Source organism: Dermacentor andersoni, chromosome 2 (assembly GCF_023375885.2).
Source record: "Dermacentor andersoni chromosome 2, qqDerAnde1_hic_scaffold, whole genome shotgun sequence".
NCBI classification, from domain to species: Eukaryota; Metazoa; Arthropoda; class Arachnida; order Ixodida; family Ixodidae; genus Dermacentor; species Dermacentor andersoni.
In genome coordinates this window covers 257,665,688-257,693,325 of record NC_092815.1, presented here as the reverse complement: position 1 = coordinate 257,693,325, position 27,638 = coordinate 257,665,688, and the positions used below count along the sequence as shown (strand labels likewise).

The window sequence follows — 27,638 nt, the reverse complement described above, 5'->3', positions numbered from 1 at the left end:
TACTCTCGGTAACGACGTTGGCGCCTTGCGAGAACTCATCAGGGCTGTCGTCAAGGAGGAACTGCAGAAGATGCAGACGACCACTGCCCCTGTGGGACAACTTTCCATTGCGGAAATGGTGCACGCCGAGGTCCGACAGGCCGTCCATGTTCCTGGACAGTACGAGGCACCACAGCAGGTACCGCACGCCGAAATGAGTTACGCTGAAGCAGTACGCCGTCCGCCACCCTCAAGTGCATGCAGCATGGTACACCCCACTCAACAAATGGACGTAAGCGTCAGGCCGCCTCGCAGCCCACCGCACATCGCCGAAGCAAGGACTAGGAAGAGCGACGTCTGGCACACCACTGACTACAAACCCCTTTGTTTTCATTGTGGCGAAGCCGGGCACATCTACAGAATGTGTCCTTATCGTCATCTGGGGCTTCGTGGATTCTCGCCGAATGCACCTCGTCCACGACCTGGTGAGCGGCCGCCGGAAATAGAGAGTTTCGTCACAAATCGTCATAATGATGATCAGCGATGGCCGGAGCCCCATTCGTCGTCTCCTGCTCGTTACAGGTCACCATCACCAAGCCAAGCTTTTACTCGCGGCGCTCTGAAACGCCGCTCGCCTAGCCCGGCGGGTCGGGAAAACTGAGTTCAGCGACCTCCGGAGGTGAGGCCACTGACGACGACCATACGCAATATCCTCCACTACGACGAGAACGACGAAAACAGAACGACGCAGATGTACAGACGGAGTCGAACACCTTACGAGAGGTAGTAATGTCGAACTTTCCCGTCACCATAGACGACGAAGAAATAACGGCGTTAATCGACACTGGAGCGGACACCTCAGTTATGAGCATGGACCTTGCCTGCAAGCTGAAAAAAGTTTCTACCGAGTGGACAGGGTCGCAGATTCGAACTGCAGGAGGCCATCTGCTAACCCCGGTAGGGAGATGCACAGCGCGAGTGAGCATTCGTGGGCTTACGTACCTCGGAGATTTTGTTGTCCTCCCAAGCTGCTCGAGGGACCTAATTCTGGGAATGGACTTTCTGCAGGCTAATGGAGCTGTGATCAACTTACAAAAGTCGCGGGTAACGTTTTTGACGGCGCAGGCCTTAGCAGGGAGCAGCACCGACGACACGTATGTCAACGCCTTGAGGATTGTTGACGAGAACATCACGGTGCTGCCAAGGAGCAGCGTATTGACCCTCGTCACCTGCGACGCATTCGACGGCTATGAGGGTATTGCCGAGGCAAATATCCCGCTGCTGCTTGAAAAACACATCTGCATCGCCCGGGGCCTTGTTCGAATACAGCATAAGTGCTCGCAAGTTTTGTTGACAAACTTCAGCCATGAGTATCAGCACGTCCCTCAAGGTACAGCTGTGGCATTCCTGAACGAAATTGCTGACTTCTCCGATATCGGCACGTTACAAGTGACTTCACCGGACGCAACAACTCACGCCAGCCTGAATACCCGCGTCCACATTAATGCTGACTTAGCAGATGTCCAGAAGGATCAGCTGCTGGGCCTACTGACAGAATTCTCCGGCTGTTTTTCCACGGAATCCAAAGTCCAGCGCACTTCCGTTACGCAACACCGGATAGTTACAGAGGAGTCGGCGCGGCCTGTTCGTCAGCATCCGTATCGCGTGTCACCTATGGAGCGAGAGGCGACTAAGCGTCAAGTTCAAGAAATGCTAAAGGATGACGTCATCCAGCCGTCGACAAGTCCGTGGGCATCGCCTGTCGTACTAGTAAAAAAGAAAGACAACACACTCCGCTTCTGCGTTGACTACAGACGGCTTAACCGAGTCACCAAACGCGACGTTTATCCCCTGCCACGGATCGATGACGCTTTGGACCGTCTGCGTCATGCTCAGTTCTTTACTTCGTTAGACCTAAAGTCAGGCTACTGGCAAATCGAAGTGGACGAGCATGACCGTGAAAAAACCGCCTTCGTGACTCCCGATGGGCTGTACGAATTTAAAGTGCTGCCTTTCGGTCTCTGTTCCGCTCCTGCTACGTTCCAACGAATGATGGACACTGTACTCGTTGGACTAAAGTGGCAGACGTGTCTAGTGTACCTAGACAACGTTGTTGTGTTTTCCAGCACATTCGATGAACATCTCACCCGGCTACGAAGTGTTCTTACCGCAATACGCAAGGCCAACCTTACCATCAAGCCTGAAAAATCTTACTTTGGCTTCCAGGAACTCAAGTTTCTAGGCCACGTGGTCAGCTCCCAAGGAGTACGACCAGACCCAGAAAAACTCGCTGCCGTTGCCGAGTTTCCTCGTCTTAAAGACAAAAAGTCTGTTCAGCGGTTCCTGGGCCTCTGCGCTTACTACCGTCGTTTCGTTGAAGGCTTCTCAAGGATTGCTGAACCGCTCACGAGACTGACGCGACAAGATGTGCCCTTTGCGTGGACGAAAGAACAAGAGCAGGCCTTCACCGAATTGCGTAAACGCCTTCAATCCGCTCCAGTGCTGGCGCATTTTGATGACACCGCGGCAACTGAAATACACACCGACGCCAGCAACGTAGAACTCGGGGCCATTCTGGTTCAATGGCAAGATGGCGCAGAATGTGTAATTGCGTATGCCAGTCGTAGTCTGACAAAAGCAGAAGCTAATTATTCAACGACCGAAAAAGAATGCTTAGCAGTCGTGTGGGCCATCATCAAGTTCCGACCCTACTTATACGGCCGGCCATTTCGAGCGATCAGTGATCACCACTCGCTCTGCTGGCTTGCCAATCTACGAGACCCGTCAGGTCGCCTCGCTCGTTGGAGCCTCCGCCTCCAGGAATACGACATAACTGTTGTCTACAGATCCGGCCATAAGCATAGCGACGCTGACTGCTTGTCACGTTCTCCTATTCCTTTGACATCCTCCGACTTGGAGCTAGATTTGCCGTTTCTTGGTGTCGTCGACGTGGTGCGCATGGCTGACTATCAACGTGCAGACTCTGAGCTGCTTCCAGTCATCCGATATCTCGAGGGAGCTGACGTTGTTGTCCCACGCCCACTTTCACGAGGATTGACGTCGTACTGCCTGCAAAACGATGTCCTGTACAAGAAAAATTTCGAGAACAGCCAGGAAACGTTCCTTCTCGTCGTTCCGGCGGCACTGCGCGAGGAAGTTTTATAGATAGGCGTGTCACGACGATCCCTGTGCCGGCCACTTAGGCTTCGCGAGGACATTAGCGCGCATACGGCAAAAATACTATTGGCCACACCTATTTTCGTCGGTTCAGCGCTATGTGCGAACATGCCGTGACTGTCAGAGGCGTAAAGTTCCACCCGTCAAGCCTGCCGGCCTCCTTCAGCCTTTGGACCCGCCTCCGGCGCCGTTCCAGCAAGTGGGAATGGACCTTCTTGGGCCGTTCCCCACGTCCTCCTTGCAAAATAAGTGGATAATCGTGGCAACTGACTATATGACTCGCTATGCGGAGACGAAAGCTGTGCCGCGGGGAACTGCTGCTGAAGTCGCCAGCTTCTTCGTCCACAACATCGTGCTTCGCCACGGTGCACCCGCTGTACTCATTACTGACCGCGGTGCGGCATTTACAGCGGAGTTATTGCAACAAGTCGTCACACTGACGCACACCGACCACCGAAAGACCACAGCCTATCATCCCCAAACTAACGGCTTAACAAAGCGCCTAAACAGAACATTAGCCGACATGCTCTCCATGTACATTGATGTGGAACACAAAACATGGGATGAAATTTTGCCATACGTCACGTTTGCTTACAATACCGCTGTGCAGGAGACCACCGAGTTTACACCATTCGAGCTTGTTTACGGACGTCGCGTTACAACCCCCTTAGACGCTATGCTCCCGGTAGACCACGGAACCACAAGGAATGACAACACTGAAGATTTCATCGAGAAAGCCGAGGAAGCTCGCCAGCTTGCTCGGAATCGCATCCGCACCCAGCAGAATACCGACGCCTAGCGTTACAACCGGACCCGACGGAATGTCCAGTACTTACCAGGCGACCGCGTGTGGGTGTGGAAACCTATTCGACACCGCGGGCTCTCAGAGAAATTGTTGCGCCGCTACTTCGGCCCCTACGAAGTTGTGCGCCGCCTCAGTGATGTGAACTACGAGGTGGTGCCTCAAACCTCTGATCCTGGCTCGAACCGACGCCGTCCCCGTGCTGAAGTCATCCACGTAGTACGGATGAAGCCGTACTACGCACACCAGGGCTAAGCAACCCTCACAAGCCGCTTCAGCATTGTGTACATTCCTCTATGTTTTTTTTTTGCCTTTTCATGTTGGCACTCTTGCCCATAGTGCGCGCCCGCTGCCCTTGAAGCGACCGGGCTGGTCGCTTTTGAGAGGGGAGCAATGACGCGAAATAGGTTTGCACGTGTTGACACGGGACCCTTAAGGCGAGAACGACGAAGTTCGTGGTTGCGCGCGTGCTCTCCGAGGACCAGCCATCGCTAAAGGCAGACGTTTTTTCTCAATCTGTCGGCGCTAAACTGTTTTAGTTGTCATAGCTGGGTGACAATATGTTTGGCTGAGCCACGCCATTGGTTTTTTCTGATTTTGTGTTTTTTCTACTTTTCTGCTGCTGATATCCTGATGCGCCTGCGCTGGCATGGTCTGATATTTAAGTGTTTTCCTCGAATATACCTCAGTTGTTAGTTTGCGCCTGTCCTGTTTTCTTCCTTGTGATCGTCTAGAAAGCGCAACCAATCTTTCCAAATACAATGAACCAACTTGCCCAACAATGCATTCTGCTAAGCTAATATCTTGGTCCCCTATATCGGAGTGGACGACACACTGCCACAAATCACCACCGGATTCATCTTCTTCCGAAGCATCATGCTAGGTACTAGGTCAATGTCAATGTCAATGAATGAATGAATGAATGAATGAATGAATGAATGAATGAAAAGTGGATGAAGATGAGATAATGAGATAAGTGGATGAAGTTGGCGGCCAGGTGGCCAACAGCAATAAGCAACCGCGCCACGATGCGGTGCCTATGTGATGCCATAAAGGTGTGTATTATGCCCAAAGCGGCAGCACTCTCAAAGTGGTAGTGGGCGGCTGTAAAAGTAGAGTCACTGTCATCCGAGAAGTTAGCATGTGTTGCGCTGAGCAGCTGTTAAGCGCAAGCAGCACGTGCATGCCTTGTCTCTGCATGTTGCGGTCAAACTCGCCCGTTGACTCTGCAAATAAATTGTGTGTCATTTAGGCTTTAGCGCAGCGCCTGTAGCGCACGATCACATAGCCCCAAAAGAAACGTGGCCTCTCTGATTTTCCAATTACAAAGGGCACGCACTGGTCGCTGCTGTTCACTTTAGTGCGCAGAGGTGCCGTCCTTAACGCATGCTTCACTGTGTTTGCTGCCAGCGCATGAGTCGCCTTTCACGGTGTGCATTTTCTATGGCAGCATCTGATAAAATAATGCATTTCCATCTGTATTATACACATACTGTTCTGACTAGCTTGCAATAATGGCTTGGTTTGTCACAAGCCAAGTGGCAATGTCTTGGACACTTGCTGAAGCCACCTCGCCAGCGATCAATCTATAAACAAACCCATGCCGCACTTTGAATTGTAGTAGCCAGCCAATGCCTGGGCAGAAGTCCAGAAAATCTAGCAGGAATGCGAAGTTTCTGGCTTTGCCCAGCATCATTGGTCACTTATAGAAATGTTGCGAGCCCGTGCATTGCATACTACTTAAGCAGTGCATCCTCTACATACACATTGGCAGTCTTCCACAGGCGCTTCCATCAAGTCAGTGTCGAAGCTGGTGATTTTTTCCGTGTTCTTTAGAATTGTTGAAACGATTGATTTCGACACATTGTACTTCTTCATCAATGCAGTTTTTAGCACCTTGAGATAGTTCTGTCAAAATTGCTCGCTTTGTTGCCGTGTCCAGCGCTTTTCATTTCGCAACCATTGCAAGCACGGCAGTCTCCTAGTCCGCCATCCAGAATACCATTCGGGCCCGACTAGAATGAAGCGCTCGCACCACATACACGCCGACAGGGGGAACAAGGCACCGCAATAGATAAAGCAGATGTACACTAGCGATAATCAAGCAAGGAAGCATGGAGACTAGTCTGGAGAGGCCTGCTTCCGGTAACGGCCAGGAAATGAAACTTCTGGACTTCAAGCCAGCAGCTGGCGCCATAGCGTGCCCATGCAGACAGGTGAGCATCAGGGAGTCGCAAGAACGAGTGAAAGGGGAGCAGAGCGTAGTTGTGAGGACGGGTGGGAGGGAAATCTTGGAATCTGCACACCGACACTCGTGGGCCGCGTGAGAGTGGCGAGAGAGTGTGCCCACAGAGAGAGTATAGCTCACTTTATGCATGAAACGGATAGTTCACTTGCGAGGAGGCTCAGGAGAACAGCACACACATGCAAAGGGGTCGCGGCCATTGTTATCTTGCACTGGGTTCACGCCATCCGTTCACTGTAACCGATCGGCAGGGCTCAAAGATGTTCATTGTAAGTGTGATTCTATGACATTAAAACAATGTAGATTTTGACGGTCATGCAAGTTTCGCATGCTTTTAGTGACAGTTTGTCTTGAAAGGGGCTGTTAAATGTGGGCTCGACTGAACGCACAAGGCAGCCTCCCTTTTGAAAGTTTTCTACCCACAAATGCTACATGTCCTGTGCCTGTCTCATGGGCTGCACCATGTTTGCGTGGAAGTCTGAGGGTGTTCAATGATGTAAATGAGCAGGCAGCTGCAGGAAAAACTGTGTTCCTAAAGGCGCTTTCTCCCGTTCATGCTTTCAAGGAACAGCTGCCAGACGTCCCTCTTCTACGTGAGCCAGTAGTCACACTTGGCAGACATAAGTAAGAGCATTCAACCACAGGCATCTTGCGGACGTGAAGACTGTCATCAACAGCTTTAAAGCAGACGAGAAATGGTCAATCTGCACTGGGCAAGGAGGCCCTAGACGGAAGCTTGGCGTATGCCCACTCGGCATTTTTAGCTGATGCGACTGAGGAACTCAACACTTCTGGTGAACCTTGACTCAGACAGTCGGTCTCATTGTGGCAGCAGAATGGCAGTTAGCTGCTATACGGAAAAAAATTGGTTGCCGAAAGAGTTTGCTGAAAGCTTCAGTCAGTCCTGGAAAAGAACAACCAGTACTCGATGCTCAAGGAGGTGTCAGAAGTTTTCAGTGTTCAACATCGTATGATTTCAAAACATTTTGAAGCTGCCAAATGTCCCGTTGTACAAGTACGTGCCGCTTATATCTGTGGACATTAAGCAGTCATTTTCTACTTATAAGCTGATATCGAGTGACAGAAGGCACAACTTTTAGGCAAGAAAACCTCAAGATGGTGTGCCACTAGTTCCATAATTTTTTCTACCATGTCCAGGCAGAACCAATGCTGTAAAAATGGGCACATGCGTATACAGTGCGTTCTTTATTTCTCATATAAAAAAAAAAAAAGTGGCTAAAAAACGCGGTGCTTCCCAACTATTTTATCGTTAAAGCGCAATGTAGCATGACAGCTACTTGGGAAGCAATCAATATCTGTGCCTATGACTGCACCTTTTAGTGCCTATTATGGACGCCTGAAACAGCATTCTTTAATGTCTAAAAATTTTGTCTTAGTGATGACACTGGGTACGTGCACAAGTGAGTTAATTTTCACCTTTAGTTCGGGCTTTCCTCTAAGCAAAACGTAATCCAATTTCATACAAATGGGGCCACTGGGTACGTGACGACTATGATGATGATGATAACTGGTGACAAAAATTTAGGACGCGATTATACATTTAGCTGAAGTCGATTAAATGTTGCCATTTCAGCACGGCTCTTACAGTAAATTATACTGTTTATATGCACCCCATACCCGCAACTCACTCGGCAAGACTTTGAAAACTAGTGGTTGAATCGCCTTTTACATTTACTTGTAAATATAGACTTCAAAACAGCAAAGGCTTCTGCAAAAACTACTCAGCAGTGGCACTGCTGCTTAACCAACCTGACGAGGCTGACCTTCCCAGTGTCTTGGCCCACAGCAAGGAGTATGTCAGTACGGGGGTTCATGTAACAGCTGTAGCACTGCAGGAAACAGGCAAACATGTAAAAGCACACACTACACTTCCAGAACATAACAGTTCACCAAACACCCAAGCTACAAAACCACATCTTAAAGGCCCGAACAGGTCATGGGCACACAAATCTCTATTTTTGTTGTTGCTAACATTTTATTTATGAGGTCCTGCAAATGTTTATGTTCTGCTGCCAAATGTAAAAAAGGGGGAGAGAGTGAAAGAAATAAAGACAAAATCTCGACTACATGATGCTTAAAAATGTCACACTTTCATGAGACACCCTAGACATGTTTGAATGGCCCCAAGTGTCAACAATGCGAGTTCCACTAGCCAGTGAGACTGGCTTTCCTACAGACATGCTCTCAGATGAAGCACAACTGGCACTCCTGCAGAGGAGGTGGGCTCATTCACACATACCGAGTGTTTACACGGATGTCTAAATCAATTTCTCTCTGTCATTTTGAATGGTTTCCAATAGCAGTGTGTTATTGCTAATGCAGGTTTATACGATTTTTGCCAATTAATTCAGAGCTTTGGATATTCCACTGTTCTAAATAATTTTGAACATTTAGAAATGTATTGCATAAACGCAAATACTAGTGGCAGGGAGCAAGAACTGCAGCTGGTGCCAGTGCACACTGTAGGGGAAAGAACAAGAGAAGCAGCATGGCTGTTCAGGCATTGTACCAAGAACAGTGACAGGAGTGCCATTTTCTGTCAGTGCCCAGAAAATCATATGTGCTGTGACAGCGCCCAGAAAAGAAGGCACTACAGGATGGTCCACTCTGCATGCATGTTGTAAGGAGAAAATTGCACCGTAAGCAGAGTGAGGTAAGGCAAGGCGCGGTTGACTGTAGTTGGTAGGTGAAGAAGCCTGTCATCGTTCGTAACAACATGAACTGCTTTCTCCAGACACTGAGTGTTACAAAGCCTGGCTACAAAGTCAAGCAACTGCGTAGTGACACGTGTACTTATTTATCCTTCTCTAGGGGACTGCGCTTCACCCACAAACAACTCAAAGCTTTCGCTCAACGCAAGATGGCCTGTGTGATTGGAACTTACTGGAATGTTATTGATGGCTCTATGGGTTGTCTATTGTCCCCAAAGCTTGTGTACTCTGAATGCATGCGTGATCCGAATCGTGTAGTACTTTCTGGAAAACATGTGGGTACCAGCGATTACTCTGGAAACTTCAATGACTCATGTATAAAAGCAGACGCGCTTGACCAGCAGGTTAACTTTTTGCCAATCGCCGACTATTTTTGGCGCTATCATTGTAATTTGATTGTAACTTGCTTTTGTGGGCACAGGTTCGCCCAATAAAAAGTTAGTTTTGTCAATCACAGTTTTGCTACTGTGTTCTTGGCCATCACTACCATGTGACAATATTATATTACATGTAACATCCATAAAAAGGATAAATTATAGTCAAACATTATAGTCAAAAAACAGTTCTGATCCAAAAACAATGCCGGATGAAGGAGAATGCGCCATCAGTATGCTAGAGAAAAGTTTGTTTTCCTTTCAACTTCTGTTGCCCGACACTTCAGCAAAATGTGAAGGACAGTATCTCGCCACATTTACCATAGATAAGGGATTCACCTCCGGTCAAAAGGTATGAGTGTGTACCACATGCATGGCCTATCCAAAATCAGCAGAAAATGACTTCACTATGCTGTATTTTTGTTGTTGGTGGCCAGTTTCCTAAACGTGGCTTAATCAAATGAAGCTTCAGTAAAACAAGTTGTGGGGCTAGTTGGTGCATAGCTTTCAATAGATTAAGCGCCAAAAGTGACGGCACACAAGAAGAAATACAGACAGGACAAGGCGCTTGTCCTGTCTGTATTTCTTCCTGTGTGCCGTCACTTTTGGCGCTTATACTATTGAAAGCAAATGAAGCTTATCTTATGTTTGACAATCCCACATTCTTTGCCAATAACATCAGAGTCTTTTGCACAAGAACGATTTTAAGTTTGAGGTGGGGCAGTTTCTAGCTTTCCTTGTTATGGAACTATAATATCAGATTTTCTTTCCAATTGTACTATTCCCACATAATGTGTTTATTAAAAAAATTGTGAAAAAGAATACGTATAACACAAATTTCGTGAGAAAAAGAAAGAGTTACATAAAAACGTCATTGTTGCTTCGCACAGAAGAACAATAAAAAATGCGAAAAAAAAGACATGAACTCCCAAAACCAAATTTTCTGATCCCCTATTGCGAACTGTGCTTTTGTACATCTCCGTTTTTTGTCGTTTCCCTACTTTTCTTCCACCAATCCTCCAATTGCCTCTTACTAATCCCTATTGCGGACATCTTTACTTTTCCACTACTCTCGCTGAACCCAAGGGCTTCAGGAGGCCAGTGGTGCCTAAATCGACCGTTGGGTAAACGTCTTAACGTTCTAATAAAACATGCTCCGTCGTTTCCCTAGCTTTGCCGCAGCAAGCACATGCTTCTTCTCCCTTCTTATATCACGCTTTATAGGTGCGTGTTCTAAGGCATCCCGATCTCGCTTCGAAAAGTAATGAGCTTACCTTTGAGTTATCATAAATTGTTTCTTTCCTGATTTCGTTTTTTCCTCTTAAGTAGTTATTCATGGCAGGTTTCTTTTCCATTGCCACCACACATGAGATTATTTCAGTCTCTCTGACTTTCCGCTTGACATTCTTTATTGCTGTGTTTCCCACCCTACAAGCCGCATACTTGCTGGTAAGCTTCCTAGTTCTTTTCCTCCACCTTGAATCAATGTTTTTCCTGTACAGATACCTCAACACTCTCCCAGCCCATTTACTTTCTTCCATTTCCTCAGTCGTTCTTCATACTCAATTTTACTGCGAACTTCCCTCACTTCAAAACCAGTCCAGCCCATATCACCCTGCACAGCTTCATTTGTAGTCTTCCAGTGAGTGCCCAATGCGAGGCAACCCACTGACCTTTGGTTCCTATCGAGTCCTGATTGTACCACTGATTTAAAGCAAACAACCACATTTCCAATAGTAAGTCCTGGAACCATTACACCTTTTCACATACCTCGAAGCACCTCGTACCTATTGTATCCCCATAGCAATTGACAATTGCTTGACAATTCATTATGGCTGCATTTCTCTTACCCTTCACTGTTATTATTTTTTTCCTGTGTTTCCGTATATGTATTGCCTTCGTTTATCCATATACCAAGGTATTTATATACTGTTACCCGAGGCATTTCCTGTCCCTGTATCGCCACTTTCCGTTCACTGTTTTCATTGAATACCAGAACACCTGATTTTCTAACACTAAATTTCAAACCTAAATTGTTGCCTTCCTGTCCACAGATATTAGCCAGACATTGCAAATCCCTTTGCTTGTTAGCTAGCAACACAATGCCGTCCGCATAAAATAAACCTGGAAACTGCTGCTCAACCACTGTACCCGCCTGTTTGTATGAGAGATTAAAGCCGATATTACTTCCTTCTAGTGCCCTCTCCATCCTCACCATGTACATCATAAACAGCAGCGGGGATAAAGGGCACCCCTGCCTCAGTCCCTTGTTGATATGAACTTTCTCCGCGCTCCTCATCCCTTCCCATTCAACGCAAATGGTATTTTCTAGGTAAATCTCTCTCAAAAGCTGTGACAATCATCACCTAAGCCTTCACCTTCCAGAATATCCCTCAATATCTTGCGGTCTACGTTGTCATAGGCTCCTGTAATGTCTAAAAAGGCCACATATAACGGTCTGCTTTCTACTTTCGATATTTCAATACACTGAGTAAGAACAAATAAGTTATCATCTAACCGCCTACCTATTCTGCAGCCATGCTGAAGTTCTCCCAAAATGCCATTATTCTCTGCCCATGCTTGAAGCTTTAATTTGATTGCCTGCATTGCTAGCCTGTACATTATTGATGTAATGGTCAACGGTCTATACGAGTGAATTCTATCTTTCTCCCCCTTATCTTTATAAATTTTATTCATTCTACTTTGTCGCCAACTGCCTGGTATTAGTCTATGTTTTAAAGTTTTTAAAGTTCACCAGAGTTTCCTTACTTTTTGGTCCTAGTTCATTAATCAGCCAAACGGGAACCTCGTCCAGCGCTGTGGTTGTGCGATTAGGAATTTTCTCTTCAACTTTCTTCCAGGTGAAATTTGTCAGCACCAGCTCGATTTCCACCTGGGTCTCTTTCACGCTCTTTTTTTCTTCAAATACAACCTCATCATTGCCTTAGAAAGATTCGGCTGTTATTTTTCGAATGTAATTTATTGCCACTTCTCCTTCCAGTCTGTTTTAATCGTCGTCTAGGATATGTTGTTGTATTGTTGTTGAGTTCCTGCCTAATAATTTTATGTGGTTCCAAAATATTCTAGGTGCGGCCTTCTTTTTCTCACGTATTTCTGACAACCAACGCTCACTTTCACCTTTTAATTTTGCTTTCACCAGTATTTGAAACATAGACTTTTTCTGCCGGTATATTTCCCATTTACTGGTTACTTCATCCTGCGGCAACTGCGCCTTCTTTGCCTGTCCTAGCTCTCGGGATGCTTTCTGTCGTGCTTCTCGTATTTCCCTGTTCCACCAGCTTTTTGGTTTCCTTTTTCCTTTCCAACGAACGTGTTGTTTCTCTTTCCATATTTCTGCCGTTACTGTACTTAGAAGCTCACTATATTCCACTCTTTATTCGGCCATTTTCCAAGTTCTTCCTCGACTCTAGGCACTATTTTGTTATTTGTTCAGCGTTCAAATTTGGACTGGCTTATTTGCACTTATTGCACTCTTTTCCAACTACATGTCCTATATTCAAAATGATGCTTTTATGGTCACTGCCTATGCTGCTATACCCTTCCTCATTAATGACCATTTCTCTCAACCTGTCATGAATTCCTTCCATCATGAGACAGTAATCAATGGTCGATTGCCGATTTCCCGCTTCCCACATGATCTGCCCTTCACACTTAGGCCCTGTATCCAGGATAACAAGGTTATGTTGCTCACAAAGGTCTTGCATTGACTTTATTTTATTTATTTTATTTATTGAATACTGCGGACACGTGGTCCAAGCAGGGAGGGCGACATATGGTACATACAAAGAAAATCAGATTGACAAAACAACAGAACAATGTAAAAACAAGATTAGGAAGTAGATTCAATTTATACAATTCCATTCGGTTCGAGGAAAAAAAGAAAACTTATATGTGTTTGTTCTTGCAAAGTAAGGGGTTAATGCATCATGTCTGCGGTGGCGTGTAGTTCTGGTCGATAACTGCGATAAATGTTCAGATGGGTCAAGGGATAAATTGTTAGTGTGAAGTAGTTTAAGGAATTCAAGTCTGTTTTTTAATTCTAAGTTCGAGTGGTTCAAGGTTGTTAATTTTCATAAGTTCGGTGGGGGAGTCACATCTGGAAAATTTGTTAAATATAAATCTGACCGCTTTTCTCTGAATTCTCTCAAGGTTATTGATATTATTTTTTGTGTATGGATCCCAAACTATGCAAGCATATTCGAGCTTAGGTCTAATTAGGGAGATGTAGCATGGCATTTTAACGTTAGGTGGGGCTTTCTTAAGTTTGTGTCTCAGCAGGCATAGTTTTCTGAAGGCTGAAGCGCAAGTGTTAGTTATGTGATCATTCCATGATGGTGAATTGTTAAGGGTCACTCCTAGGTATTCATAGCTAGTGACTTCACGAAGAGGTGATGGACCTAACTTATATGTATAAAGCAGGGGTGATTTCTTATGTGTCATTCGCAGTAGTACACTTTTATCTGTGTTTAGTGTCATTCCCCAGCACCCACACCATGCAAGAATGTTATTTAAACTACAACATAAACTAGTTTGACCATGGAGAGAAACAATATCTTTAAAGAGTACAGTCATCGGCAAATAATCGAATCTGTTCACCACCTTCAACCGTGTTAACAATACCATTAATATACAGAACAAAAAGAAGAGGACCGAGCACACTGTCCTGGGGAACACCCGATGTGACCGGAAGGCAGCCCGATTTTTCGCCATTTATCTGAACGAATTGTTTCCGGTTAGACAAATAAGCTGAAATCCAAGAGATAAACATCTGAGGGATTCCTGCATTTTCAAGTTTTAGGATTATTTATCATGAGGGACGGTATCGAATGCCTTACGGAAGTCAAGGAAAACTATGTCTGTTTGTCCGTTCTTGTCAAGGGTTGATGCAAACGAATGAACTACAGTGACCAGCTGTGTGACAGTCAACACCCTCTTCTGAACCCGTGCTGGAAATTAGTTAAAATTGAATGTTTTTCTAGATACGTGGTTATGCTTTTTGCTATGATATGTTCGATGAGTTTGCAGCATGATGACGTTAAAGAAATAGGACGGTAATTATCTACAAGTAGACGGTCTCCCTTTTTATGAATTGGTGCTATTCGGGCTGTTCTCCAGTCATTCGGTAACTCAGACGACAATAATGAAGCACAGAATATTATAACAAGAAACTTTGATAAGGTTACAGCATATCTACGGAGAAACAAATTAGGGATATTATCAGGCCCACTTGAACATTTCGGTTTTAGGTTTAGCACCATAGACAGTACACCAGCATACGATATAAAATTCACATCAAACGGTTGGTACACTGGGCAGTTACGTGAACAATTACTGGGAGTTGAGAAGACACTGTGAAAAAACATATTAAAGTGATGAGCAAGTTCAACCTTCTCCGTAACCATCTGTCCATTTATTGTCATTTGGGATATTGGTTTCTTCTTCTCGGCAATGTAATTCCAAAATTGACTTGGATCGTTTGTAATAAATTTAGGCAGAGATGAGTTAAAATAATAATCCTTTGATTTACGCACGGCAAGTGCAAGCTTGTCTTGTAGTTCAGATATTAAGTTTGGCTGCGTACGGGCCTTCTTTAATCTCTTAATTTTACGTTTCATATGAATGATATTGCAATTGATCCATGGTGTTTGCTTGTGAACTTGTTTTTTCTTATTTGGTATGAATTTATCAAGGCAAAAATGACACGTATCCTTAAAGCGGGTCCAAAGTAAGTTAACATTATTTTCGTCAAAATCAGTTAGACAATTTTCCAAGTAATCAATCGCGCATGCGTCGTTCGCGCGAGAATAATCTTTGACAAAATGGACAGATGATTTTTTAGTTTTAGCACGGGAAACAAGCTGTAAGCCAACACAAACAAGACAGTGGTCGGATAGCCCCTGCTTGTGATCACCACCGTGAATTCATCGAATTTCCGAGCTAAGAAAACAAGGTCCAAAACTGAAGATGAAGAACCTTGCACACGTGTTGGTTCAAGAACAACTTGTCTGAGATCCTGTGTTAACATGATATCGAAGAGTACATTAATATTCTGACTGTGATGTGGCCCATGCTGAAGGCGCATCCAGTCTACACCGGGCAAATTAAAATCGCCTAATAGGATAATCTTACTGTGTAAATAGTTATTCATACAAGACCGTAATTCATGCAAAAATTCAGGAGAGGAGTCAGGAGGTCTCTAGATTGCGAATATAACGAGGGTATAACCCCAAAGAGATACCTTTATGCATATACATTCCAACGTAGGTATTAGGTCCAGAACGACAGCCTCTATCGGATCTTTAATTAGTACCGCCACACCTCCTCCCCTAGAAGACCTATCCACGCGATAAACACTATAGCAGGGAGGAAAGATGTCTTGGTCAGTAACATCTTCGCGAAGCCAAGTTTCGGTAATAACAGTAATGTGAGGGTCGTGTTGAAGTAACAGTATTTCTAAGGAATCTGCTTTATTTACAATACTTCTAGCATTAATATTTAATAATCGCAGTTGCTTATTGCTTGAAAGTTCATTGTTTCACGACTGCGTTTGCCGAGAGCGACTATCTGCAACCTGTACCCGTTTGTTCTGCGATTCGTCCCAAAAGAAAACATGCCTGTCTACTTTGAGCTTGTCGTGTATAAGTGACACCTTCTTTCCTTGAAGTTTATCGTTTCTTGCACTTTCCCACAGAAGCTTGCGCTTCTTTAAGGTAGATTGCGAGTAGTCGTTCTGGATGAAAATACTAGTTCCCTTCAGTTTTTTTGCATTTTGCAGTGTTTCTTTCTTTTCATTAAAATTCTGAAGATACAGAATTACCGGTCGCTTGTCACCTTGCTTTCCTAATCTGTGAATTTGACCGACAGAATCACACTGTACGTTCAATTTTTCTTTAAATACATCCTTAACAACTTTATCCTTCAGTGCATTTTCTGTCTCATTTGGAATTTCAGGTATCCCATGAATTATCAGATTTGATCGTCGGCTTCGATCCTCAAGATCTGTAAGCTTTCTAGCCTGGAAGCTGATCAAGTGCTCAATAGACTGTAAACTATGGGTGTTTGTTACTGGGGTATCAATTGTTTGCATGATTTGCATCTGCATTTTGTTAAGCGTGCTGTAAAGTTCCAAAACCAGCTTCTCAGTTTTCAAGAAATGCGTTTGCAGTTCTTGTATATCGTTACGAAGAGTATCCTGCCCCTCTAATAACTGCTTAAGCATCCCGGTCTGTGTAGGGCCGGGATTTACTTCAACATCACCACAAAGTAGCAATTTACACACGAGACATTCACAAGCCATAGCAATGCATCGCCGTGGGCACGGCAGGACCATAACACCACGATAATCGCTACGCAAGGAGCTTGTATCGGAACCAACCTGCACAACGAACAAGGCTCCCGTCAATGTCATGGCAGTTCCTGGTCCGCCGTGCCCACAGAAGGAAAATTCCTGCGGCGCTTCTTTTATACGGGTGACACCCGATGACGTCACAGCGCTGCGCTGAAAAGGGGCCGCTAGGAGCAGGGTTGCGTCTGGAGATGACGACGAGATTTGAGGCGCGATATCACCGCCGATGGTGCATATGCGCACATCGCAGAAAGGATGTTCGCCGAGACGTTGATGAACAGAAGTTGATACCACGGCGAATCCAAAAATCCCGTCAATATCATGGCAGTTCCTGGTCCGCCGTGCCCACAGAAGGGAAATTCCTGCGGCGCTTCTTTTATACGAGTGACCACCGATGATGTCACAGCGCTGCGCTCAAAAGGGGCCGCTAGGAGCAGGGTTGCGTCTCGAGATGACGACGAGATTTGAGGCGCGATATCACCGCCGATGGTACATATGCGCACATCGCAGAAAGGATGTTTGCCGAGACATTGATGAGCAGAAGTTGATACCACGGCGAATCCAAGAAAGCCCTGCACAACGAAGAACAAGGCTCCCGTCAATGTCATGGCAGTTCCTGGTCCCCGTTGTTGTCAGTATAGCCATCTAAATCCTGCATGTGGGCATTCATGCCACCTAATAGGATAATTAATTTAATTTCAGCACCATTCCCGAAACCCTTATTATCAGCGCTTATGCATTCCACTAACCTTTAATTTTTCTCTGTGAAATTATTTCCAGTCCCCAAATACGTAACGCCCAGCCAAGTTTTTTTTCTACTCATTGTGCCTGATAACCAAAGGTGCTCTCGACATTTTGAATTTACTCTTTTCCATTTGGCTCCCTGATGGATGAGCATTCCGACTCAGACTTTTTCCCGACTTAGTTCTGTTGCACCCTTCCCTAACATAATTCTCAATCAGTGATGGCTCTTCCAAGTCTCTAAGGTGCGTTTCTGTAACTGCATACACCCCTATTTGTTCTCTATTTACCTGCTCCTTAATCTCTGCCCACTCTTCCTTTATTCTACCGCCCTGCATGTTTATGTAGCCTATTTCATGGTGAGCTCTCTTTCTTGCTTTCCTCTTTTTTCTGTTATCCAGGGCGATGCTCTTCTGCGGTTCAACTAGGGGACCTTCATTGCTACCTACTCTGGCCTCCTGAGCGCCTGTTGACTCCCCCCCCCCCCCCCCCCCCCAAACTAGCAACACCGCGACCATCAAGTTGCCAGCCCACTTCTTGTGCCAGCCTGTAATTGGATCCCGAAGTGGATCCCGTCTCGTTTAAAAGCACCACACCTTCTCACTTCCCTGTTTACTTCGACAACCTCGAAGCCTTTCTCTCGGCTCATTTTTCATATCGCCTCATTAGCAGCCACTATGGCTCTTTGTACCTGATTCACGTACAGGCACCTCCAGCACCGTGCACACCATGATCTGCTCCTGAGGGGATAGCTCGCGCAACTCGTCCACCCCCTTCGCCAAGCGCTGGGCTAGTCCTGTCCCCTTCCTGTTTAGGACGTCATTTAGCCCACCTGCTACTATGACAAGGTTGCGCACGTGGCCATTTTCTGCGAGCTTTTCTTTTGCTTGCACCATGACAGAACCCAGTGTCCTGGAAATGTCCCTACCACCACTCTTTTATCGCCTTTCACCCTCTTCACAATTAATTCTGAGCACCTAGCCAGGTTTGAGCCACCGGCGATAATCACCCTTTCACTCTCCCCTACCTCTCCCTGCTTCCCTTTGTCCTTTTCTGCGTGATTCGGACTTGACAAGGGCCATTGTCCCCTGTGCTCCTGTTTTTCCCGCGTGGCGGCCTCAAGGTAGGTGCTGCTCTTTCCAGCTAACTGCTCACCACGTTGCACGCATTCCACGTACTTTGCTGACACTCCCTCTCCTGCCACGTCGGGGACTGCGTTCCATTGTCACGCACATTCTTGTTCACAATGGCGGCCCTATTCAGCTTTTCCTTGGCTGCTTCAAGTCTTTTTCCAACTACCTTCCATGCATCAGGCTCCCTATTTAGCTCATTTTTCAGCTCTTCCACTTGTTTTACAAGCTCTTCCTGGAAAGCCTCCATTTTCTGTAGCCTAGTATCGACATCACAGTGTGTGCCGGTGGACTCGATTCCCTCTCCATTCTCATCCATCTCCTCATCTGGCTTAAGGGACCCCCCACACACTGCCTGCTTTCCCGGCTTTCTTGCCATGTATTGCACAGCTTTTTCTGATGCAAATACTATAATACAATAATAACGCAGAGCACGGGCCTTTTAGCAAAAACTGATACGCACAGGATCCAAATTCTCAAAATGTCGCAAAGCAACTGTTACCACTGTTTCAAAAGCAATCAATGCCACGGAGACCCAAGGTATGATACGCTCTCGCACGCACTCAACCATGCAGCCATGCTCTCACTTTCCCACCAAAACACGCACAGTAAAAACACTAATAGCTATTAGTCTTGCCATCTCCAAGCTTCCATTTAGAGGCTACAAACACTGACGTCCCACCTGGCTGCACATGTTGAAGCACGTGGTGCAAAAGGCAGTTTTCCATACTGGCAGTTTTCCAGCGCCGCCTCTTGGGCTAATTCAACTACAGATTGCCTGGAGTCATTTCTGGAAGAAACTGTCTTTTTGGGCTGGCAACCTGAGTGTGACTTTACCTCACCTGGAACAGCCACAGCAGTACAAAAGCACCAGTTGGCAACGATCCACTTGGGGCTCAACACCGCAGCAAGGATGCCACACTTACCACCGTTGTTGTTACAGGTGAAGTACCTGGAAGCAGCACCTTGTATTAGGTCTAGTAATTACTGTTTTATCATGGTGTCATTTATCATGTTTGTCGTTTTTAAATCACTTGTGCTCTTTTTTGTCTAGTCTACCGCTTATGCTTTCCAGCGATGTGGAAAGTAATCCAGGTCCCTTGAGCAAGGTGGAGGTAGATGCCTTTGTCTCAGCCATGGGGGGAGAGAGAGAGAGAGAACAACTTTAGTGAAAATGCCTGCAGAGTCGGTTAGGCTCCCTCCACGCAGGGAGGACAAGCTTTTACCGCGACGCGGCCACTACGTCAATCTCGTGCATTGTGCTCCTCGAGGGCTTGGTTCCTCGCTACTTCCGCGGATCCGAGAGGGCCGCCGCCCCCTTCCTCGGGGTGCTGCCCCCTTTCTCCTCGGTTTCGCGAGGTCGCTGCCTTTCTAGAGCTGCCGAGACCTGCTGGACGGCCTTGAGTTGTGTATCTTGGTCATATATCTTCGTTGCAGCCTCTAGCTGCGGCGGGATCGTCGTTTTCTCGCTGGCTTCTTGTGGATTTATACGACAGTCCCAAAGGATGTGAGCCGCGGTGGCTCTCTCCTTAGCGCACAGTCTACACACGTCACTCGCGTACACGCTCGGACACACGTGTTTAGCTAGCACCGGGGTGAGCAGGGACCCCGTCTGTAATTGCCGGTATAACACTGCCTCCTTCCGGGTAAGCCCCGGGTGAGGTGGCGGCATAGTCTGTCTGTTAAGTCTGTACCACTTCACGATCTCGTTGAAGGTGGTCATCTTGTCCTTGGCACTGCACCGCGACCAACACTCCGAGTCGGCCGTGCTTGCAGCTGCGCGGTTGGTTAGTCCTCGCGCGGCCGAGTTGGCCGTCTCGTTGTGGTTCACGTTCCCGCGTTCCGACACGTCACTGCCCATGTGGGCCGGAAACCACTTGATCACCACAGCGCTTGTGCGTCCGATGTCTTCAGCCTTGCGCAGTATGCGCGCAGCCTCACTACATACCCTACCCTTGGCGTAGTTCTTCACTGCCGTTCTAGAGTCACACAACACTGTAGTGCATCCGGGGTCGGAGACGGCCAAGGCGATGGCCACCTCCTCCGCCCGGTGCGCCTGTCGAGTCCGGACGCTCGCCGCGGTCTTCGTTGCACCCGTCGATGCCCCGACAGCCACCACCGCGTATGCGTCGCTGCTCCCTCGGTACTCCGCCGCGTCCACGTAGATGGTGCCTTCTTCTCTGGCGTGGAGGTCCACGAGAGCCCTGGCCCTCGCCAACCTCCGCTCCTTGTTATGCTCGGGGTTCACGTTCCTCGGGATCGGGCAGACCCTGAGCTGTCTGTTGATGCTATCCGGTATAGGTACGTCTTTCTGCTGCTCGCCTTCCCTCGGCTTGAGGCCAAGGTCCCGCAGTATCTTTCTTCCGGTTCTCGTTTCAGAGAGACGCTCGAGTTGCGCCGTTCTCTGTGCTTCGGCTATTTCGTCCAGCATGTTGTGGACTCCCAGCGCCATGAATTTTTCGGTGCTCGTGCTCCCGAGGAGGCCGAGTGCCGCCTTATACGCCTTGCGTATGGTGGCGTCTATCTTGTTACGTTCGCTCGGCCTCCAGTTGTGGAAAGCGGCCACGTACGTTATGTGGCTAACTGCGAAGGATTGAACGAGCCTAGTCAGGCTCTCCTCCTTCATTCCTGCTCTTCTGTTGGACACTCTCTTGATGAGTCTCATTGCCGCGGCCGCTTTGGCCGCGAGCTTGTTGACCGTTTCACCGTTGACTCGGTTTCGCTGGATGAGCAGCCCGAGCACTCGAATCTTCTCGACCTCCGGTATTACTTGTCCTAACGCTGTCTTGACCGTGATCTTGGGCCGCTCGTACTCGACTTCCATATTCTTTCTTTTCCTGCCCGCTCCTGTCGGTGGAATCACCAGCAGTTCTGACTTGGCCGGAGAGCAAACGAGTCCAGACCCGCCCAGCTGCTCCTCGATGGCGTTGACCGCTTCTTGCAGCGTTGTCTCGATGTGTCCGTCGCTTCCTCCCGGTACCCATAGCGTAACGTCGTCGGCGTAGATGGTGTGTCGGACTCCCGCTACTCTTTCTAGCCGGTTGGCCACCCCGATCATCACGTGGTTGAAGAGAAGCGGGGAGATCACCGAGCCCTGTGGCGTTCCGACGCTCCCCAGCTTCTTCTCTTCGAGCTGCAGGTCTCCCGCGCAGATTTCGGTGGTCCGTTCCGTCAGGAAGTCTTTGATGTACTGGTATGTCCTTCTGCCCATGTTTAGTCTGGATACTTGGGCCAGGATAGCCGAGTGCCTCACTTTATCGAAGGCGCTCTGCAAGTCCAGCCCGAGTATGGCTCTGTTGTCCTTGGTGCCCGTCGTATCATCGATGATCTCGTTCTTCAGTAAGATCATGGCGTCTTGCGTCAGCCATGGAAAAAATTTCTAAACTTAAGGAGGAGCAGGCTAACTTACTTGCCAAACTGATACTAAGCACGGAGAGGTGTGCAGCCGCCAAGAATGAAAGTAAGCTCCTAAATGCCAGAATTGCAGCTTTGGAAACATGCAACATATCCGAACATCAAACATCCGATGCTGTCACAGCTACAACTAACTTGCGCAGCGTTACTGATAGCACTGAAAATCAGATGCAATGCTATAACCTTGTTTTTTGTAATTGAAGTGCCCCTAACGAAGATTGGGTTGCACCTGAACAAAATATAATGAAGTTCTGCTCAGAGAAGCTTCAAATTACTGCAACAAATAACCAGTTTGCATGCCTTCATAGACTAGGCAGGTACAGTGACAATAAACGCAGGCCAATACTTGCAAAATTAACCTTTTTTACGGACAAAGAAAACATTCTGAAGTCAGCACGCAAGCTCAAACGATAGACATTTGCTATCAGTGAATATTTCTCCCCAGCTACACAGCAGGCGATAAAACAGCTCATTGCATTCGCGAAGACACAGAAAAAGCAATTCAAACTAACAGTTGACAGGCTGCACATAGACAACAAGACATACATATTTGATATCGCTACTAACTCTTGTTATTCCTTCCACTAGGTAGCTCAGGGGCAGCACGTGTCCAAAACGCCATAATCAGTCTAACTCCTATCATGCCTTTTCTACGGTTGCATTATCTTTCACTAACATTCCAAGCCTTGTGCGTAAATGCGACCAGCTTTGTTCCTTCCTTGAAGATAACAAATCTGACATACTAACATTAACTGAAACTTGGTTGTATCAGGATATATCTGATAAAGAAATATTTTAATGTGTTCACAACTACAACACTCACAGATATGACCAAAAAGATAAAAGAGGCGGCGGCGTCCTTCTAGGAATAAGAAAAACACTTCCATCTTATGTAATTAACTCATACTCTAACCTTTAAATTATTTGGGCTGCATGCATGTTCTCATCGTCGCAAGTACTTATAGGTGTATGTTACCAACCTCCAATTTCTACTAATTCATTTATTAATGACTTGCACAGCAACATAAAATCAGTGACGAAGCTTCACCCGTTTGATGCCATCTATCTGCTAGGAGACTTCAATTTTCCTCAGACTTCAATTTTCCTCTGATCGAGTGGGTTAACTTATCTTCATCCTGTAATACCTCGACAGAATTCATCAATTTAAACCTTAGATTTTAACCTGTTTGAGGTTGTTACGCAGCCTACATGGGGTAATAATATCTTAGATTTATTCCTCACAACAGCACCTGAGACAGTTCATCACATTGTGTCGATAAATGGTTTTAGCAATCATTCCTTACTGCAAGTAACTCTCAACGTACCCTCATCTATTACAGGTTTCGCTACTAAAAAAATACGCGATTATAACAAAGCCAATTACATTATAAATTCGGAATTAGATATATTCTTTTCCCACGTGCTCTTACCTTCATTTCACTGTCGATCGGTGGAGAAGAATTGGATACTCTTCAGGAATAAGATTTCTGCCTTGGTTAACCAGTATGTCCCTCTCGTTAAGATGACCAATGATAAATCTAACCCATGGTTCACCAGATCCCTACGCTTACTGAGAAACAGGAAGAAGCGCCATTACGAAAGTGCAAAGCGCTTGCTCACGCAAGCAGCTTGGGACACATACAAGGAAAGCTTGAAAATTTACTGTTCTGCCCTGTCTTCAGCTAAAAATAAATACTTCACTCATGACCTACCATCTCTTTTAAAATCTATTCCTATATAGTTCTGGCACATTATAAGCCCAGATCAGGACAACAATAACATTTCTTTACACAACATTAATAACACTCCCATTCCAGATATTTACTGTGCTTCTACTTTCAATACTTATTTTTCTTTTCTTCTATATTCACCACACAACATCAGCTTGGTCTGCCAGATGTATCGGAGCTAAATTACCAATACATGTCACCAATTAAAATAACAGTTGAAGGTGTTGCATGCCTGATAAATAACCTCAATCTAACCACATCCTGTGGGGTTGAGGAAATTAATTCTAAAATTCTGAAAAACACCATCATAGCATCTAGTAAAATTTTGTCTCACATCTTCAGGCAATCTTTAGAGACAGGCGTGCTGCCCTCAGACTGGAAGATAGCAATGGTCATACCCATACTTAAGTCAGGTAATAAACATGCACCGGAAAACTACCATCCAATATCATTAACATCTATATACTGCAAAATGCCAGAACATGTAATTGCATCAAATGTCTACAGTCACCTGGAAGCCAACAAATCTTTATTTTCTAATCAACATGGGTTTCGGAGAAACTTCTCTTGTGAAATGCAATTATTAAAATTAACAACTGATTTGCTTACTAACATGGAAGAAGATCTACAAACTGATTGTGCTCTTCTAGACTTTTCAAAAGCGTTTGACCTCGTAGAACATTGCCATTTGATTTTGAAATTATCTGCTCTTAGATTCTCTTACAGTAACATGGATTCGCAATTTCCTTTCTAATCATTAGCAATTCAGGGCAGTTAATAATTTTTCCTCTCCTCTTTCGCATGTTACTTCAGGTGTACCACAAGGCAGCGTACTTAGGCCATTACTATTTCTAATATACCTTTATTGACTTACCCAATAACACTTCCTCCCACGTGCGCATTTTTGCAGACAACTGCATTCTTTATCGTTCCGTCAAATGTGCTGATGATTCTACAATCCTCCAAAAGGATATAAGACTTATTTCTCTTTGTTGTAAGACTTGGCTAATGAAGCTTAACGTTTCTAAATGTCAAATTATCTCTTTTTGCCGCAAGCATGCTAAATCTATGTTTCTTTATCACATAAACAGCATCCTTATTTTCCATGATACTCAATATAAGTATCTTGTGTTAACCTAACTTCAACTCTTTAGTGGTCAATGCACATTGAATACATATGCGCCAATGCTTTGAGATCATTAGCGTACGTAAAACGCAAGTTGCATAATTCTACTAAAGCCATTCGTAAGCTAGCTTATCTAACATTTGTTCAACCTAAGCTTGAAAACGCCACATCCGTGTGTGTTTTATTTCATGTTGTTATGACTATAACAAAAGCATAACACAAATTAAACTCGACCTCTCACTGCATCCATTGCATGATTGTCGTAATATAGCCCTGCTATCATTATCTTATAAATTTGTCCATAATACAGTGGTGTCAGTTCTGCCTCTTGAAACTCCTCATTACAGGTCACACCGGTTGTACAATCAGTTCAATTTCATGCGCATCTACGGAAAGACTAATTCATTTAACTGCTCCGCTCTTCCAAGAGCCATTCGCCTTTGGAACAATCTTCCTAAAGCCATTGTTTACGAGAGCGATCAGGAAAATTGACGACATCTTCTAACAACCCCTTTTTCAAACTCTACATATCCTAACGTGTTATTTTTTCTTGCCTTTACCATTATTATTGTGCTACTATCCCTTAAATACTGTTTTGTTATAGCCAAATATGTCCCGCTCGCTCTATAATTCTACTGATTATATTTTACTTTGTGAAAGTTTCTTGTTCAGTGACCTCTCGCATTCAAAAGTATTTGGTTTGTCCATCGTACAATTTTAGCCCCACCTTAATGTATATTAGCATGTTTCCTACACTGTATCTTTTATTATGTATTCACATATGTATTCTAATTATAGTATAATCTTTGAGTGTACTCTCCCCCCCTTACATAATGCTTATAGTGGGCCTGTAAGGCATCTTTAAATAAAGAAATAAATAAATACCTATTTTTTTCATCGAGAACGTCCTACTACGACATGGTGCACCAGAAGTCCTCATTACGGACAAAGAAACGGCTTTTACAGCTGAGCTTACTCAAGCCATCATGCAGTATAGCCAGACAAGTCAGCGGAGGACTACCGCCTACCACCCGCCGATGAATGGCCTAATGAAACGTCTGAAGACACTCGCCGACATCTTAGCAATGCACATCGACGTTGAAAACAAGATGTGGGATGCCGTCCTGCCGTACGTAACCTTCGCTTACAACATGGCGGTGCAAGAAACAATGCAGATCCACCATTCAAGCTTCTTTATCGAAAGAACTTGACGACTCTCGATGCCCTGTTCCCGCATGTTAGCGACAAAAAGAATCTCGACGTCGCCGCCTATCTCCAGAGTGCCAAAGAAGCCCGACAGCTTGCCCACCTGAGGATTAAGAACCAGTAGAGGACCGACAGCCGACACTACAATCTTCGACGATGTTACATTGAGTACCAGCCCGGCGACCGCATTCGGGTTTCAACTCCAACACGTCGACGAGGACATAGCGAGAAGCTTCTGCGATGCTACTTCAGACCGTACAAGATCATCCGACATATTGGCACACTGGACTATGAGGTCGTGCCAGACGGCATTTCGCAATCAAAGCAGTGCTGCTCACAGCCAGAAATAGTCCATGTTGTGCACCTTAAGCCCTTTTATAACGCTAACTTTGGGACTTTGTTTTTGTAGCATCAGGACGATGCTTTTTAAGAAAGGGCATTGACACGTGTACTTATTTATCCTTTTCTCAGGGACTGCATTTCAGCCATTAACAACTAAAGGTTATCACTCAACTCAAGACGGGCCTGCATGATTGGAACTTACTGGAATGCTATTGGAAGTTTTATGCGTTGTCTATTGTCACTGAGGCTTGTGTAATCTGACTTTATGCGCAACGCAAATCATGTAGTACTTTCTGGAAGACACACGGGCACCAGCAATTACTCTGGAAACTTAGATGACTCATGTATAAAAGCCGACATGCTTGACAGGCAGATAAGGTTTTCGATGATCGCAGACTGTGTTTGCCACTATCACAGTGCTCCGAGCGTAACTTGCTTTCGTGGGCACAGGTTCGCCTACTAAAAAGTTAAGCAATTGACAGTTTTGTTGCTGTGTTTTTTTTTCACCTTCACTACTATGTGACAATATGTAGTAGCTTGTTTCATATTCATATAAAAAGGTACTGCAACACACAAGTATTACTTGCTCACATAATTTAGTTCATCACTGTCGCTATCGGATGCAGGCATGCTTGCGGCGATCGCTTTATCGGTTAGAAGCACCGTGGCCAGGAACGACTTTGACACAATGAACAAAGACAAGCATGAGCCTTAATCTGTTGGTAGAATTGCACAGAATGAGGGCCGAGCGAGCAATCTGGGAGCAGTGCCGGCAGCGTTGTCAGCGCAGTTGGCGCAGTCCATTTGTGTTTCGGAAGGTGGCATGGCGCAGCCCATTCGTGTTCAGAGGGGTGGAAGGGCAACGGGAGAGAAACGTGCAGCAGCAGTCGGGGTGGTGAGCGTTCGTGCAGCAGCTTGCATTTCACTTTTTTCTTTTCAAGGATTTCGCATTCCGTTACCTTTGAGCACGGGCAGCCAGCAGCCAAACTTCATCGTTATAACCGATAATGTGGTGTGGTGACATTGTAGTAAGCAGGTAATCTCCCCATAGAAAACGTACAAAAGTTGATGGTGCAGCAGCTTTTAGTTGTTATAACTGATATATTGTTAAAACCGGTATCATTATAAGTGGGTTCGAGCGTATTGAAACTCAACATTTTATGCAAATAAGTACAGTCGCCGATCGATTTTTCTTACATGGAAAGGGGCCGCAGAATTTTCCGAATTTTGGGGCAATCAAAAAAAGGAAATTTGAAGGAGAGAACAATTAATTT

General features: G+C 45.8%; 2 protein-coding genes across 6 annotated transcripts in view; both read right to left on the bottom strand.

The window, feature by feature from the left end:
* mio (GATOR complex protein mio) overlaps nucleotides 1-27,638 on the bottom strand; it is a 547,780-nt gene that overhangs the window by 447,193 nt on the left and 72,949 nt on the right. For 4 of the 5 annotated variants that reach the window (XM_072286653.1, XM_072286650.1, XM_072286651.1 and 1 more), the window contains exon 5: nucleotides 7,974-8,053. In XM_072286653.1, the coding sequence (XP_072142754.1) occupies nucleotides 7,974-8,053 (80 nt within the window). Of the gene's footprint in view, nucleotides 1-7,973; nucleotides 8,054-16,705; nucleotides 17,248-27,638 lie in introns of all 5 variants that reach the window. The other variant, XM_072286654.1, reaches the window with a different exon arrangement.
* Nucleotides 19,696-23,396, bottom strand: LOC129387010 (uncharacterized). Its single transcript, XM_055075637.2, has 2 exons — nucleotides 23,391-23,396; nucleotides 19,696-21,925 (listed from the first exon to the last, which is right to left on the bottom strand). Exons 1-2 carry the CDS (start codon nucleotides 23,394-23,396, stop codon nucleotides 19,832-19,834), a joined length of 2,100 nt encoding a protein of 699 aa, XP_054931612.2. The 3' UTR covers nucleotides 19,696-19,831.